This window comes from Amblyraja radiata, chromosome 11 (assembly GCF_010909765.2).
Source record: "Amblyraja radiata isolate CabotCenter1 chromosome 11, sAmbRad1.1.pri, whole genome shotgun sequence".
In the NCBI taxonomy this organism is placed as follows: domain Eukaryota; kingdom Metazoa; phylum Chordata; class Chondrichthyes; order Rajiformes; family Rajidae; genus Amblyraja; species Amblyraja radiata.
This window is the reverse complement of record NC_045966.1, coordinates 56,435,062-56,449,648: the sequence shown is the minus strand read 5'-3', so window position 1 is coordinate 56,449,648 and position 14,587 is coordinate 56,435,062. Positions and strand designations below refer to the sequence as shown.

Sequence of the window (14,587 nt, the reverse complement as noted above, 5' to 3'; positions counted from 1 at the left end):
GCATGTCTGGGGAGAAAGGATGGGTGCTGTCCATTCCTTCTCTCCGGAGATGCTGCCTCTTCCGCCACCTTCTGTTTCTTACCTTCAACCAAAGTTGTATCCAATTGGCTAACTTTCCAACTACATATTGGTTTGTGCGTTTAATTTCCCCTTTTATTACAGCAACCAACATATAGTGCTGTGCAGATGCACAGGAGCTAGTGTGTTGGGCTGCAACTTGAGCTTGTACGTGAATGAAATGAGGAACGTTGCAAGCTGTCTCCTTCTGATAGCTCCACTCTGGAGAGCAGACAAGGTTATTTTGGCCTCACACCCATGTAGTCCCAAGCTGCAGTCTATTGAATCAAATGTTACAATTGAGAGGCTTGTACTTACTCAGGTGGTGGTAAATATTCCTTTACTAATTTTGCAAGCAAGAGCAGAGGAATCCTGGCCAATAATATTTCCTTGGGCAAAATCTCTAAAGTGGGCTAATTGGTCATAATCACTTTGCAGTTGGAGGGAAATTAGCTGTAATTCCATATTATATTATGTTAGAAATTGTTTGGAGTTAATTAGTTGTGGAGGAGCCCAAGGCCGCAATAATATAACTTTTCTCAAGAAGGGTCACCTATCGTTGTCCTCCAAAGAGACAGCCTGACCTTCTGAGTTATTCCGGTATTTTGTGTATTTTTTTGCAAACCAGCATTTGCAGTACCTTGTACACATTTCTCTTTGCTTATTGATGAAGGTCTGAGCAGCAAGTATGGAGATCTGTGGGGTAAGTCTTTCACTCAAAGAGTAGTGAATATCTGGAACAAGTTGCCAGAGGAGGTGGTAGAGGCAGGTACAATTGCAATGCTTAAAAGGCATTTGGGCAGGTAACTGGAATGCAGGAACATGGAATTTGTGTGGATGGGCATTCAATCGGCATGGACATGTTGGGCAGAATAAGCCCCTTTCTGTGCTGTATGCTTCTGAGATTTCATTGAAGCGGTAGCATTTGTCGTTACTGCACCTGTGTCGAGATCTGTCGACGTTTTAACCTTCTGGAGTTCAGTTCAACATCAACCTTGAACAGCAGTGGGAAGTAGGAATGGGGGTTGTTCCAGGAATCTGGATATTGCCAGCTGACAATGACGTTGTCTTGCTTCTGAACATGATGGATCTTTAGTTCCTTCGGAGCAGCAGGTTTCACTAAAAAGGAAGTAAGACATGCCATGAGAATTGTGCCTCCTCTCCTTAGACACAAGACACTCATCAATAATGTTATTGTTGACCTACACAAGAAACACAATTAACCTTTAATAAGGGGTTCATCTCATTCCTTTGCAAATATTAAACTACTGTTACTTAGTTGTCATCTCCCCATACACCCTGTCCAATTGTTGACTCTCATTAGAGCACAGTTCTTGGTTCATTATCAATTTTATATTTTTATTAATCAGATGAGGCTTTTTGGATATTGCACATATTTTCTTAGGAAGAGAAACAATCTATTCAGCTCAGCAAGTCTCAGAGAATTTCCGTCAGGTCCATTCCCCACTTATCTATTGTAACCTTTCATTCTCTCTCATGCCCATCTAACCAATCCCATTTTTTTCTACAAATCATCGACACACTAGTGGCCTTTTAACCTATCAACCAGCATGTCCTTGGGATATAGGAGGAAAACTGAGCATCTGGGAGAACCCTTTAAGGTTACAAGCAGCACCAGAGGTCAGGATCAAACTCAAATCATCTGGGCCTCTAATGAAGCAGAGCAGTGCCATTGAACCAAATGTCTTCACTGCTGATATATAACTTCCAAAAGGAGTTGGACGGTATAGACATTGAAACCCTGCCCGTGTTTGCCTCCACTTTATGCATGGACATCAATTGCCATCATAGCCCCACCACTAATCCTACAAACACCAATCTTCTCCAGTCCATGAGAGAGCATGCAATGATTGAGTTTGCCTGTCATGGCCCAGATTCAGCACAGCTTGCACACATATCGCACCTTTAACATACTAAGATATTCAAGGCTGTCACAGAAATGTTGCCATTTAAAACTTGACAGCAACTCATATCTACGGATATTAGTTCTGGTAACTGGAAGTGGAACAAACGAAAGGTTCTTCAGCAAAATTTTAAAGGGGGAGAGAATGTTGGACTCACCAAGGTTTAGGGAGGATATTTCATATCTACAACTGATTATTTGAGTCCAGGATATCATGGTCTGTTTTGGACCAGCATTAAAATGCATAGGCATCAACAAATATCAGGCATCTTTCATTAAATCATTGTGATAGTTCAATATTCTTATGCAAGACATTGAAGGAACCAATTTGGACAAGAAATAAACAAGTGACACATTTTACAGCTATATACTTACAAATATCTCTTATGTAGAAATGTCTTATGTGCTTTTCATATCGTTTGTTTGTGGCTGCCTCCACAGTGAGTACAATTTGTCTTAACTCTTCAGCATATGGAGAAAAAGTATTGTCTGTGCAAGTTGCTTGTACGGTACACTTTGCATTATTACACGGTGTCAAGACACAGTCCTTGGAGACCCCATTTCCACCTCTGTAATACAAAAGGAAAAGTAAATACATAAAGGATCCCAAAGAGGAAAATGTCCTCCTGACTATATAAATCCATGCAGCCATCACACACACTCCAGGGAAAAGCATATGATACCTATCTCACCCCAAGGATGGCAAATAGAAAAAGTCACTCCAGTGTAGTAAACGAGATTTTTATAAGACTGACACAGAGTCAGAAATAGGAATGGCTTTTCCATAGATTGAGACTGTGAGCTATTTTTGTAATTCATTCTCGGAATGTGGACATCTCTGGTAAAGCCAGCAATTAAGATCCAGCTTAGTTGCCATGAGCACATTCATCCTGAACCACTCAGCTGCAGTTCTGATACATTTGTTGGAACACTTTGGCGTGACAGTTTAGAGATACCACGTCAATGTGGGCCAGGCAGGACCAGGAGACATTCCTTGAAAGATATTTGTGAAATTCTTCGAGTGTGCATAATAGTAGGTGTCTGAAATGTAACATCAACCATCTTTGTACCAAAACCGAAAATTGACAAAGATCAAGGCCAAAGCCAAAGAGAAAAGATTTAGCTGATATGTTTTGCATTCTGCTCGTGATCGTTATGGTGACAAGTTATCATGTTTCTACATCATAGGTAAAATAGATGTTTAACTGTGACTCACAGCAACTTTCACAACCATTGATTGAACATCTCACCCCTAACAAAACTGGCCTTAACCTTCCACCACTCAAGTGCAAGTTTGTTTGCTCAAAGTAGTCTTGGACCACGTTTCTGATTTTCATGTTCTAATGACTGGGATAAGGCACATTAGATGGCCCAGGAATTCACTTTCATTGCACTAACACAAGGTGGAGGAATTTGAAGGGGCACTGTAATAGAACATAACTTAAGAAATAGGAGCAGGAGCTGGATTTCTGGCCCTTTGAGACTGCTCTGTATTCAGTAAGACTATGGCTGATCCTCAACCTAAGCCCAATTTTCCAGCACTATCGTCATTGTCCTGATTTCCCAAACATCTAAGCACCTTAATATACCCAATGATTACTAAGTTGTCCACTGTTTCTCCCCACACCTGGACTGGCCCCTAATCAATAACCATTACTCAACTAGCAGCATCATCCTGCTGAGAAACCTATTGAACAAAACGTGGATCTGTTTGCTCCCTCTGCAGCAATATCCCTACAATAAAGGAACAGGGTTTCCTTCATATGAAACATTCTGCAATATTCATGAAGCAAATAACATTATCGAAGCATTCCTTACTCTCTGTGAAATCTTGCTGAGAAGATGGCCTTTTCTTTTTTCCTCCAGAGACAGGTAAAGTTCTTGCCGAATTTCTCTGCATAGCATGTGATGTAGTTTCCATTTTCCTCTACATGAATGGATACAACAAAATACGATATTGATAGGATTCATTGCCAAGTTGAATTGACAACTGCAGTAACATTTTATTGTGCGACTGTAATGATGTGGAAGGCAAAATAGATATCCCTTAGACATTAAACTTTAAAGATACAGCGTGGAAACAGGCCGTTCGACTCATCGAGTTCGCGACGACCAGTGATCACCCCATACACTAAAACGATTCTACACACTAGGGACAATGCACAATTTTTGTTACCAAAGCCAATTAGCCTACATACCTGTACATCTTTGAAGTGTGGGAAGCACTTGGAGAAAGCCCATGTGCTCCCAGGGAGAACGTACAAACTCCAGACAGACAGCACCTGTAGTCAGGATTGAACCCGGTCTCTGCCGCTGAAAATGCAGCAACTCTACCACTAGGCCACTGTGCTGTCCTGTTAGCTCTTAACCTTCGGTGGTTACACTCTACCTGAGGGTATATTTTATGTACATTTGTGTACCTGTGCAGTATTAGCAGAAGTCAGCATCCTGCTTCACATATCTTACGGTCTAAGAGGTTTCAACAAAAGAGAATTCCTCTCAGCTCCCTGCTCAAGGATGTGTGTCCTATCAGGTCTTTGCTAAATAGAAAGGACCATTTGGGTTCACCAATCCTTGGAACTCATATCTGCTGTAAATTAATGAATGTCACAGACTATGCCACACAAACTGCAGTGTGAATAGGTGCCACCTGCTGTTGTAATTCTCTCACCTTTCAGTATTTTATCTGGCTGTCTTCCCACGTCTATCAGTAAGTAGTAGTGTTTTAGTAACTCAGCAGTGTTGTTCAGGTGACAGCTATAGTTGCCCGCATCTGGCCGGTCAGTCACTTCTACATCAATGATGTCCTTGTGGGCATTCCTGGTGAGTGGTACTCCATCAAGACGCCAGTGGATGCCGTTCCGAAGCTGATCAGAGGTTGCGTTGCAGCTCAGGTGCACCAACTGATTGGCTTTATTTACAATAGTATCTGTGAAAGTATAGGCAACATTTTAAAATAATATTTTAAAAATCCCGCAGCGGTTTGCACGTTATGTCGAATGTTGGCAGAATTCACATCAATCCCTCAGCTCATCTATTGTTAATATTGAGGATGGTCAGAAGTTTCCCAGCACAGACAAATGGGACTTTTGAGAGAAAGAACACATTTGTATTTAAATTGGGTCTTTTGTGACCTCAGGAAGTCCTTTGGCGTGATCAACGTATAACTCAACATGATGCTGGAAGGAGATTTTCCATATAAAGTCATGTAGAGAGGAAAGGGGTATTTTGCCTTACTCTATATTGAGTGGTGGTTCAATTTACTCTCCTCCTTTGTCAGAAAGTTATATGTACAGCCCTAGCTCTCAACACACGAGAACAGTACTGTACAACAATGCTGACACCACATTCCATGGTTGGAAATGCTGTTATCCTGATGAAATGCTAATATCGTGCTCTCTCTTGCCTGTTAATTATAAACGATAAATCTGCACTATGAAGCAAGTGGGCATCAGACATTGCAGAAGTGCAATGCCAGGTGTTGTGCCAAAATAAATCCACAGAATAAATGTAATACACCTTATCATTAATAATGGTGATTCGTTCACTAGGTGCTAATTGGTTATTGTGTTTTTTAAATATAAAACAATGGCCATCAAAGTTAGATATGTTATATGAAAGTCTTTTTTAACACTTGAAGCCAACTTCAGGTGATTGATCAGTGAATGTTGCTTAAGGTGTCCCATACATCCCAGGCTTTTTCTGTAACTGTACTGCTACCTTGCTACATTCTGCCATTAGTATTTTTCTCTTTGCACTACCTGTTGTACTTGTGTAAGGCTTGATTGTACTCATGTATAGTATAATTTGACGGTGCAATAATAAACCGATACCAATACTATGTGAAATAATTTCTCTGACTCTTCACTTAACATCCTGCTCTCCATTTGTAGTTTTGTCTGTCACCTGTCCTCTCTTTTTTCCCCTTTCACTCTATCCTTCACTTCCCAGTTTTTCTCTCTTCTTCTCTGTTCACGTATCTCTCTCCCTGCCTAGTTACTCCCTCGCCTTCTCTAGAGTTATGAAAAAGCCTTCTGTGGTCCCCAACCAAGACCCTCACAGGCAGCTGAGAACCCAGGGGCTCCAAATATGACTCCCAGTCCATGCAAGGGTATTTTTCACAGTGACAACATTTGGGAGACCATTTGCGCATTCTGAGAGTGTACCCAGACCCAGTTGTGCAGCGGGCAGTGCTGCCGTTTCAAAGTTCCATGGGTTTGTTTTTGATCCAGACATTTGGTGCTATCTGCGTGGAGTTTGCACAAGACCTCATTGGTTTTCTTCAGGTGCTCGGGTTTCCTCCTGCATCCAAAGGCATGCAGGTAGTTTAATTGATTACAGCAACTTGCTTCTTATGTAGCTGTTCAGGATGGGGAGTGGGTGGGGAGCGGGGAGTTGATGGGCGTGGGAGGGAGAATAGGTTACAAAAATATAAGAGGGAATGAGACTGGTGGATTTCTGCTGAGAGCTGGCATAGACTGGTCAGAACAAACGGTCGCCTTGTATATTGAGAAGAATATGAAATCTGCAAGAAAGCTATACGACAGATCTTCTGGGCATGCAGTGGAGAGTTGCAGGCAACATGCATGCTGTTACTTTATAGATCTGACAGAGCCCCCTTTGGTCCAGGACTGATGCAAGCAAACCCTCCTTTACTTCAATAGATAGGTCTGAAGAAGGGTCTCGACCCAAAACATCACCTATTCCTTTTCTCCAGGCTCAGTTACTCCAGCTCTTTGTGTCTACCCTCCTTTACTTCAATCTATTGAAAGCAATGATGGCAACAATGTAAAGAGATGGTACTTACACTTCCCTTCAAAGGCCATTCTCACTGTTGCAATCAGTGACGAGAACCACAAACAGAGCAGTAAACGGCCAACCATCTATCAGAGAAGGAACAAGACAGAAGTCAGAAGACTGACATAGAAAAATATGCCTTCAGAAAACAATGAAGCTGCAGGGAAGCAGCCAATGCGCATTGATTGATAATCCTCCTTGGAAGTTGCAAAATTCTAGATTGTTTCATTCTGATTCGATTCATACATCCCATGCTGAAAAGAAAAGAGGAAGAACGATCCTGGTTTCTTGTTACACTTTCACAATCACAAGATGCCCAAAAGCACTTCACTGCAGAAGGAGGATCTTGGAAATTGAGTCACTTGTTATGTAAGAAATTTTCCTCATCTTTCCATTTCCCTTATATATGGACTGTGAAAGGCATTCATTTGGGAAAATAGATTATGAAAGAAAACTGGCAGGGAACATAAAAACTGACTGCAAAAGTTTTTATGGATATGTGAAGAGAAAAAGATTAGTTAAAACAAATGTAGGTCCCTTGCAGTCAGAAACAGGTGAATTGATCATGGGGAACAAGGACATGGCAGACCAATTGAATAACTACTTTGGTTCTGTCTTCACTAAGGAAGACATAAATAATCTGCCGGAAATAGCAGGGGACCGGGTCAAATGAGATGGAGAAACTGAGTAAAATCCAGGTTAGCCGGGAAGTGGTGTTAGGTAAATTGAATGGATTAAAGGCCGATAAATCCCCAGGGCCAGATAGGCTGCATCCCGGAGTGCTTAAGGAAGTAGCCCCAGAGAAGTTCCTGAGGATTGGAGGGTAGCTAATGTAACCCCACTTTTTAAAAAGGGAGGGAGAGAGAAAACGGGGAATTACAGACCAGTTAGCCTAACATCGGTAGTGGGGAAAATGCTAGTCAGTTATTAAAGATGGGATAGCAGCACATTTGGAAAGTGGTGAAATCATTGGACAAAGTCAGCATGGATTTATGAAAGGTAAATCATGTCTCACGAATCTTATAAAATTTTTGGAGGATGTAACTAGTAGAGTGGATAAGGGAGAACCAGTGGATGTGTTATATCTGGACTTTCAGAAGGCTTTCGACAAGGTCCCACATAAGAGATTAGTATGCAAACTTAAAGCACACGGTATTGGGGGTTCAGTATTGATGTGGATAGAGAACTGGCTAGCAGACAGGAAGCAAAGAGTAGGAGTAAACAGGTCCTTTTCACAATGGCAGGCAGTGACTAGTGGGGTACCGCAAGGCCTCAGCGCTAGGACCCCAGCTATTTACAATATATATTAATGATTTGGACGAGGGAATTGAATGCAACATCTCCAAGTTTGCGGATGACACGAAGCTGGGGGGCAGTGTTAGCTGTGAGGAGGATGCTAGGATGCTGCAAGATGACTTGGATAGGTTGGGTGAGTGGGCAAATGCATGGCAGATGCAGTATAATGTGGATAAATGTGAGGTTATCCACTTTGGTGGCAAGAACAGGAAAGTAGACTATTATCTGAATGGTGGCCGATTAGGAAAAGGGGAGATGCAACGGGACCTGGGTGTCATGGTACAGCAGTCATTGAAAGTAGGCATGCAGGTGCAGCAGGCAGTGAAGAAAGCAAATGGTATGTTAGCATTCATAGCAAAAGGATTTGAGTATAGGAGCAGGGAGGTTCTGCTGCAGTTGTACAGGGCCTTGGTGAGACTACACCTGGAGTATTGTGTACAGTTTTGGTCTCCTAATCTGAGGAAAGACATTCTTGCCATAGAGGGCGTACAGAGAAGGTTCACCTGGTTCACTGATTCCTGGGATGGCAGGACTTTCATATGAAGAAAGACTGGATAGACTTGGCTTGTACTCGCTAGAGTTTAGAAGATTGAGGGGGGATCTTATAGAATCTTACAAAATTCTTAAGGGGTTGGACAGGCTAGATGCAGGAAGATTGTTCCCGATGTTGGGGAAGTCCAGAAGAAGGGGTCACAGTTTAAGGATAAGGGGGAAGTCTTTTAGGACCGAGATGAGAAAAACATTTTTCACACAGAGAGTGGTGTATCTGTGGAATTCACTGTCACAGGAAGTAGTTGAGGCCTGTTCATTGGCTATATTTAAGAGGGAGTCAGATGTGGCCCTTGTGGCTAAAGGGATCAGGGGGTGTGGAGAGTAGGCAGGTATAGGATACTGAGTTGGACGATCAGCCATGATCATATTGAATGGGTCGAAAGGCCGAATGGTCTACTCCTACACCTATTTTCTATGTTTCTATGTTTCTATTTCAAATTTTGCACTTTCCTATTCATTCTTAGCATTTAAACAAGTCAGTAAAGTTAAAATTTCATCCAGATTATGATAATTATGAGAAATTATGAGTAACATTCTTTTTATTTCAATATCTCAAATAAAATCAATATATATTTCACAGTGCAGAAATGGGCTTCCGTCATTCTGTTTGAAGTAATTTGTTTCATTAGGCAAAAGGTGCAATACATATAACCATATAACCATATAACAATTACAGCACGGAAACAGGCCATCTCGACCCTTCTAGTCCGTGCCAAACACGTATTCTCCCCTAGTCCCATACACCTGCGCTCAGACCATAACCCTCCATTCATTTCCCATCCATATAATTATCCAATTTATTTTTAAATGATAAAAAAGAACGCCTCCACCACCTTCACTGGAAGCTCATTCCACACAGCCACCACTCCTTAATCTTCTGCGCTCCAGAGAATATAGACCTAACTTATTCAACCTTTCTCTGTAACTTAGTTGTTGAAACCCAGGCAACATTCTACTAAATCTCCTCTGTACTCTCTCTATTTTGTTGACATCCTTCCTATAATTAGGCGACCAAAACTGTACACCATACTCCAGAATTGGCCTCACCAATGCCCTGTACAATTTTAACATTACATCCCAACTTCTATACTCAATGCTCTGATTTATAAAGGCCAGCACACCAAAAGCTTTCTTTACCACCCTATCTACATGAGATTCCACTTTCAGGGAACTGTGCAGTTATTCCCAGATCCCTCTTTTCACCTGCATTCTTCAATTCCCTACCATTTACCATGTACGTCCTATTTTGATTTGTCCTGCCAAGATGTAGCACCTCACACTTATCAGCATTGAACTCCATCTGCCATCTTTCAGCCCACTCTTCAACTGGCATAAATCTCTCTGTAGACTTTGAAAATCTACTTCATTATCCACAACCCCACCTATCTTAGTATCATCATGGATTTGAGTATAGGAGCAGGGAGGTTCCACTGCAGTTGTACAGGGTCCCGGCGAGACCACACCTGGAGTATTGCGCACAGTCCTGGTCTCCTAATCTGAGGAAGGACATTATTGCCATAGAGGGAGTGCAGAGAAGGTTCACCAGACTGATTCCTGGGATGTCAGGACTGTCTTATGAAGAAAGACTGGATAGACTTGGTTTATACTCTCTAGAATTTAGGAGATTGAGAGGGGATCTTATAGAAACTTACAAAATTCCTACATCTCTTTCATTATTGTAATGTAAGTTCCCTTTGCAAAGCATGATGTAGCCTGTCATGCCAAGCTCTGAAGAAGGGTCTTGACCCGAAATGTCACCCATTCCTTCTCTCCAGAGACGTTGCTTGTCCCGCTGAGTTACTCCAGCATTTGTGTCTATCTTCTCTGAACTGGTGAGCTGGAATCAGAGGACCAGTATAGCACTTATCCCACCATGTGGGTGAAATGAGAATCTCACTTCAACAATCCAAATGCTGAATGCTTTTACTCATTAATAGTGACCAACCGAGTAGAATTTCATACAGGCCAGTCATTTATGTTTAAATAGTCAATTGTTTTTCCTATATAGTGTGACATGCACAAGTATTTGAGAATGTATTATTACAATGTAAGGTTTATAACTGGACAAAATTCATGATGATGTTGCAAGGGTACACTGTTTCCAGGATGTTGGCCATTATCATTCACAGGAAGTGTCTCACAAGATAGACACAAAAGCTGGAGTAACTCAGCGCGTCAGACAGCATCTCTGGAGAAAAGGAATAGGTGACGTTTCAGGTCGAGACCCTTCTTTAGACCTGAAACATCACCTATTCCTTTTCTCCAGAGATGCTGTCTGACCTGCTGAATTACTCCAGATTTTGTGTCCATCTTCGACTTAAACCAGCATCTACAGTTCCTTCCTACACAAGGGTCTCACTAGGTTGGGCTTCCTCTGATTAACCCAATTAACAGAGGACTTTGTGCAATATCAATGGTAGGATCCTGACGTTGGGAGAGATGCTATGAGAGGGAATCTGGCTGTGGTGCAGCGGTGGAACAAGTTGAACTGCTGCCTTGCCACTAGATTATCCACACAGTCCTAACGTGTGCTGTCTGTGATCATGTGGGAAGGAACTGCAGGTTAAAACTGAAGATTTAAATTTGGAAGAAGGGTCTCGACCCAAAACGTCACCTATTCCTTCTCTCCAGAGATGCTGCCTGTCCCGCTGAGTTACTCCAGCATTCTGTGTCTATCTGCGATCGCGTTGGGTTATTCCACATGCTCTGCTTTCCTCCCACATCTCATAGGTGCGCGGGCTGATAGGCTACTTGCCCACCATAAATTGCCCAATATGGTCAGTAAGAAGAATAAGCTCTAGGGAAAATGAGTAGGACAGTGGATTGCTTTGTGTGCTATCATGGAGCAGATGGTCCGAATGTTCCCCTTCCATGTCACACACTATGTAAAATAAATGGAGCTGTTGAATATGCATTCACCATTCATGCTAAATATTTTCTGCTTTTAGCTCAGTCCACTTACATGCCTTTGTTCCAAGGACTGCAATCCCAACCGCTTCAGCAAAAATCCCCTCATTCCTCAAACCATTCCAATACATATTTTCAATCAACTTCAATATCCTCCATGTTGAGAGCAATTTGTTTAACACCTACGGTGATGAATTCTACTTCACTCATTGTTATTGAGACAGTGGTTCCCACACAGCTCAAACTACATCTTAAAGTTTTACATTCCCTTTCAAATTCAATGAGGTCAAACTGTAAAATATTCGAAATGAAAGAAGTTTTAAGTCATAAAAAACAAGAGGAGGAGACAAAGAAAAAGTAAGTGGTGGTGGTGCCCAGGGGTATTGATCGATTCAAATGGTGGTAGTGTTGACTGAAATAAGGTGTAAAGGTTATTAAAAAATACAAACAGAAAGAACATCTCAAGAAAGTGTAAATAGGTGAAGATGAATGAAATCTGAAACATCAGGAGAAAACTGAATTGTACATTGGAGTGGCTGCTTAACTGAAATGATTGAACTCAGTGTTGTCCTACTACCTTCAAAGTCATCTTGTTGGGTCATTGTCTGTCAACTCGTTTTCTCCTAGCCCACAGCTAACAATGGCCTGTTTCCTTTATCATCGTTAGTTTTTTGCATATCTTTCATTCATTTGTTCTAAATCTCTCTATAGTAGTAGTAGTAGGCCCTCCTCGGACATGACTGACCATGGGTGATGCATCCTGGTCGGATGCAAGCCTGGGAGATATCATATAGAGGACAGGCTGTTGCCCATGCAGCACGTCCCCCCTCTCCACGTCGCTGATCGATCCAAAGGAACAGCAGGGCCGTTACAGTTTGGCACCAGCGCCATCGCAGGAGCTGCCAGAGCGAGGTTGTAGACAACGATGAACTGCCAGGGGCTCCGACTCCGGATTTTCTTGAGGTTTACTCCTGGAGCCATTTCCATGGCTGGATATGGCCACAAGGCAGTGGAGGTTTTAAATCAGAGTTTTCTCTCTCCTAGATGGACTGCCTTCCCAGGCTTAAGAGCCCGATCTGCCTGAGACTCATGGGGGCGGGAGCGTCTACATTCCCGTGCAAGTCTGTAGCACCTGCCCACTGCCCACTCTATATCTCTCTGTATCACCGTCTATATCTCTCGTTTCCCTTTCCCCTGGCTCTCAGTCTGAAGAAGGGTCTCGACCCAAAACGTCGCCTATTCCTTTTCTCCAGTGATGCTGTCCGACCTGCAGAGTTACTCCAGCTTTTTGTGTCTATCTTCAGTTTAAATCAACATCTGTAGTTCCTTCCTACACATTAAGTCCTGAGGGTTGTATTGTGCCATTAAATAGTCTCTTAATGGTCCATGTGACAGGCAGACTGTGGTCATACTATGACCTGGCAAATGATTGACTTTTGCTCGTTGACATAAAGTCACTCTAAGGTGGAAGATGGCATATTCCTATAGTTACAAAGTGAAATTAGGATTATTCAGACCACTGGGATATTTCCTCTTTGGGATCCGCCTCTTTAATCGCAACATAACCCCACTTGACTCCACAAGCTTTTCTTGAATATTTCACAGTTTGAATAAAGTCCGCAGACTGGAAGCATTCACTCTCTTTCTGCCTCCACTAACACAGAAGAAATCTGGATGGTCTATTTTTACATAAGATGTCCAGCATCCGTGTTGTATTTTGCTTCCCGATATTCCCAAGCTGCTGTAATGGCTAATAAGCAAGAAATGCGATATTCTGTTGTGTCAGCTTTCATTCTGACTTGGTCATGCACTTTACATCCACTCAAATGCAAAATGGCCCTACGCCTAGTTAGCCTGCACCCGGTGTAACAGCTACTTTAAACCCAGGGCAGAGAAATTAGTGTTGGAGGAACACAGCGAGTCAGGCAGCATCTGTGGAGGGAATGCACAGATGATAATCCGGATCTTCGAACTGGCTCTTCAGAGTGTGAAGGGTTCTGACCCAAGACGTTGCCTGTCCATTCCGTCCGCAGATGCAGCCTGATCCACTGAGTTCCTCCAGCACTTTGTGTTTTGCGCAAGATTCCAGCACCTGCAGTTTCTTCTGTCTACATGAAGCTCTGGTCCACTCTCAGCTCTGATGCATTGGGTAGACACACTCTCTATGGTGTGGATGCCTGCACACTCTAAGTTGGTCCTGCAGTGCCAGAGGAGCAATGCTGAACAGCCAGAGATGGTGACATTATCTGAAAGGGATCTGTCTGACCCACATTAATGATAACATGATGGAGTGAAGTCCTTGCTTTAGTCTGTTGTTATCTCTCAATCATATCAATGAGAATGTATAAACCAATCATTATAGTCCTGTAGTGTGTAGGACCTTGCTAAATCCTTACAATATAATGGCCACCACTCTTCAAAGTTGTACACCGTTATATATATATATATATATACATGCTATATAAATGCTACCTAAATGCACATTCTATACATATACATGTTATATACATGCACATTCCCCATAGAGCAACATTTACCGAGCGCCACATTATCCAAATAGTAGACATGATTTTTCCCATGCCTATGCTATGAATGTTCTGTACAGACTGGTGGTGAAGTCTGTTACAGTCAACAATCGCTTCTTTGCTCGTATTTAAAATCCCGAGTTATGAGCAGGAATTTCGGCCAGGTTAAATTACTCTCAGCGCCACAGTTTCTCTGTTCGTGTAGAAACAAGGAATTGCAGATGCTGTGTTTTTACAGCAACGGACACAAAGTGCTGTGCAGCCTGAAGAATGGTCCCGACCCGAAACGTCATCTGTCCATGTTCTCCAGAGATGCTGCCTGAGACGAGTTAACTCCAGCACTTTGTGTCCGTTTCTGTCTTCATATTATTTTACATCCATTCTTAAATAAAGTAGATCTGTCCTCTTACAAAACGGGCAGAAATTATGGGGAAAGTAAAAATATTATGATATCGCTTGTGATGAGTTCACAGTCATTTAGTTAAACATGGGGTTAGCTGTGACAGTTTCAGAAAGAGCACCCATAACT

General features: G+C 42.3%; 1 protein-coding gene across 1 annotated transcript in view; it reads right to left on the bottom strand.

Annotated features, from left to right (window-relative positions):
- The window catches only part of il12b (interleukin 12B), a 30,911-nt gene extending 24,057 nt beyond the window's left edge, over nt 1-6,854 (bottom strand). The window contains exons 1-5 of the mRNA XM_033029539.1: nt 6,789-6,854; nt 4,653-4,910; nt 3,800-3,908; nt 2,357-2,550; nt 998-1,176 (exon numbers count right to left, since the gene is read on the bottom strand). Coding sequence (XP_032885430.1) covers nt 998-1,176; nt 2,357-2,550; nt 3,800-3,908; nt 4,653-4,910; nt 6,789-6,807 — 759 coding nt within the window. The 5' untranslated portion in view covers nt 6,808-6,854. The remainder of the gene's footprint in view (nt 1-997; nt 1,177-2,356; nt 2,551-3,799; nt 3,909-4,652; nt 4,911-6,788) is intronic.
- Nucleotides 6,855-14,587: the final 7,733 nt, after the last annotated feature.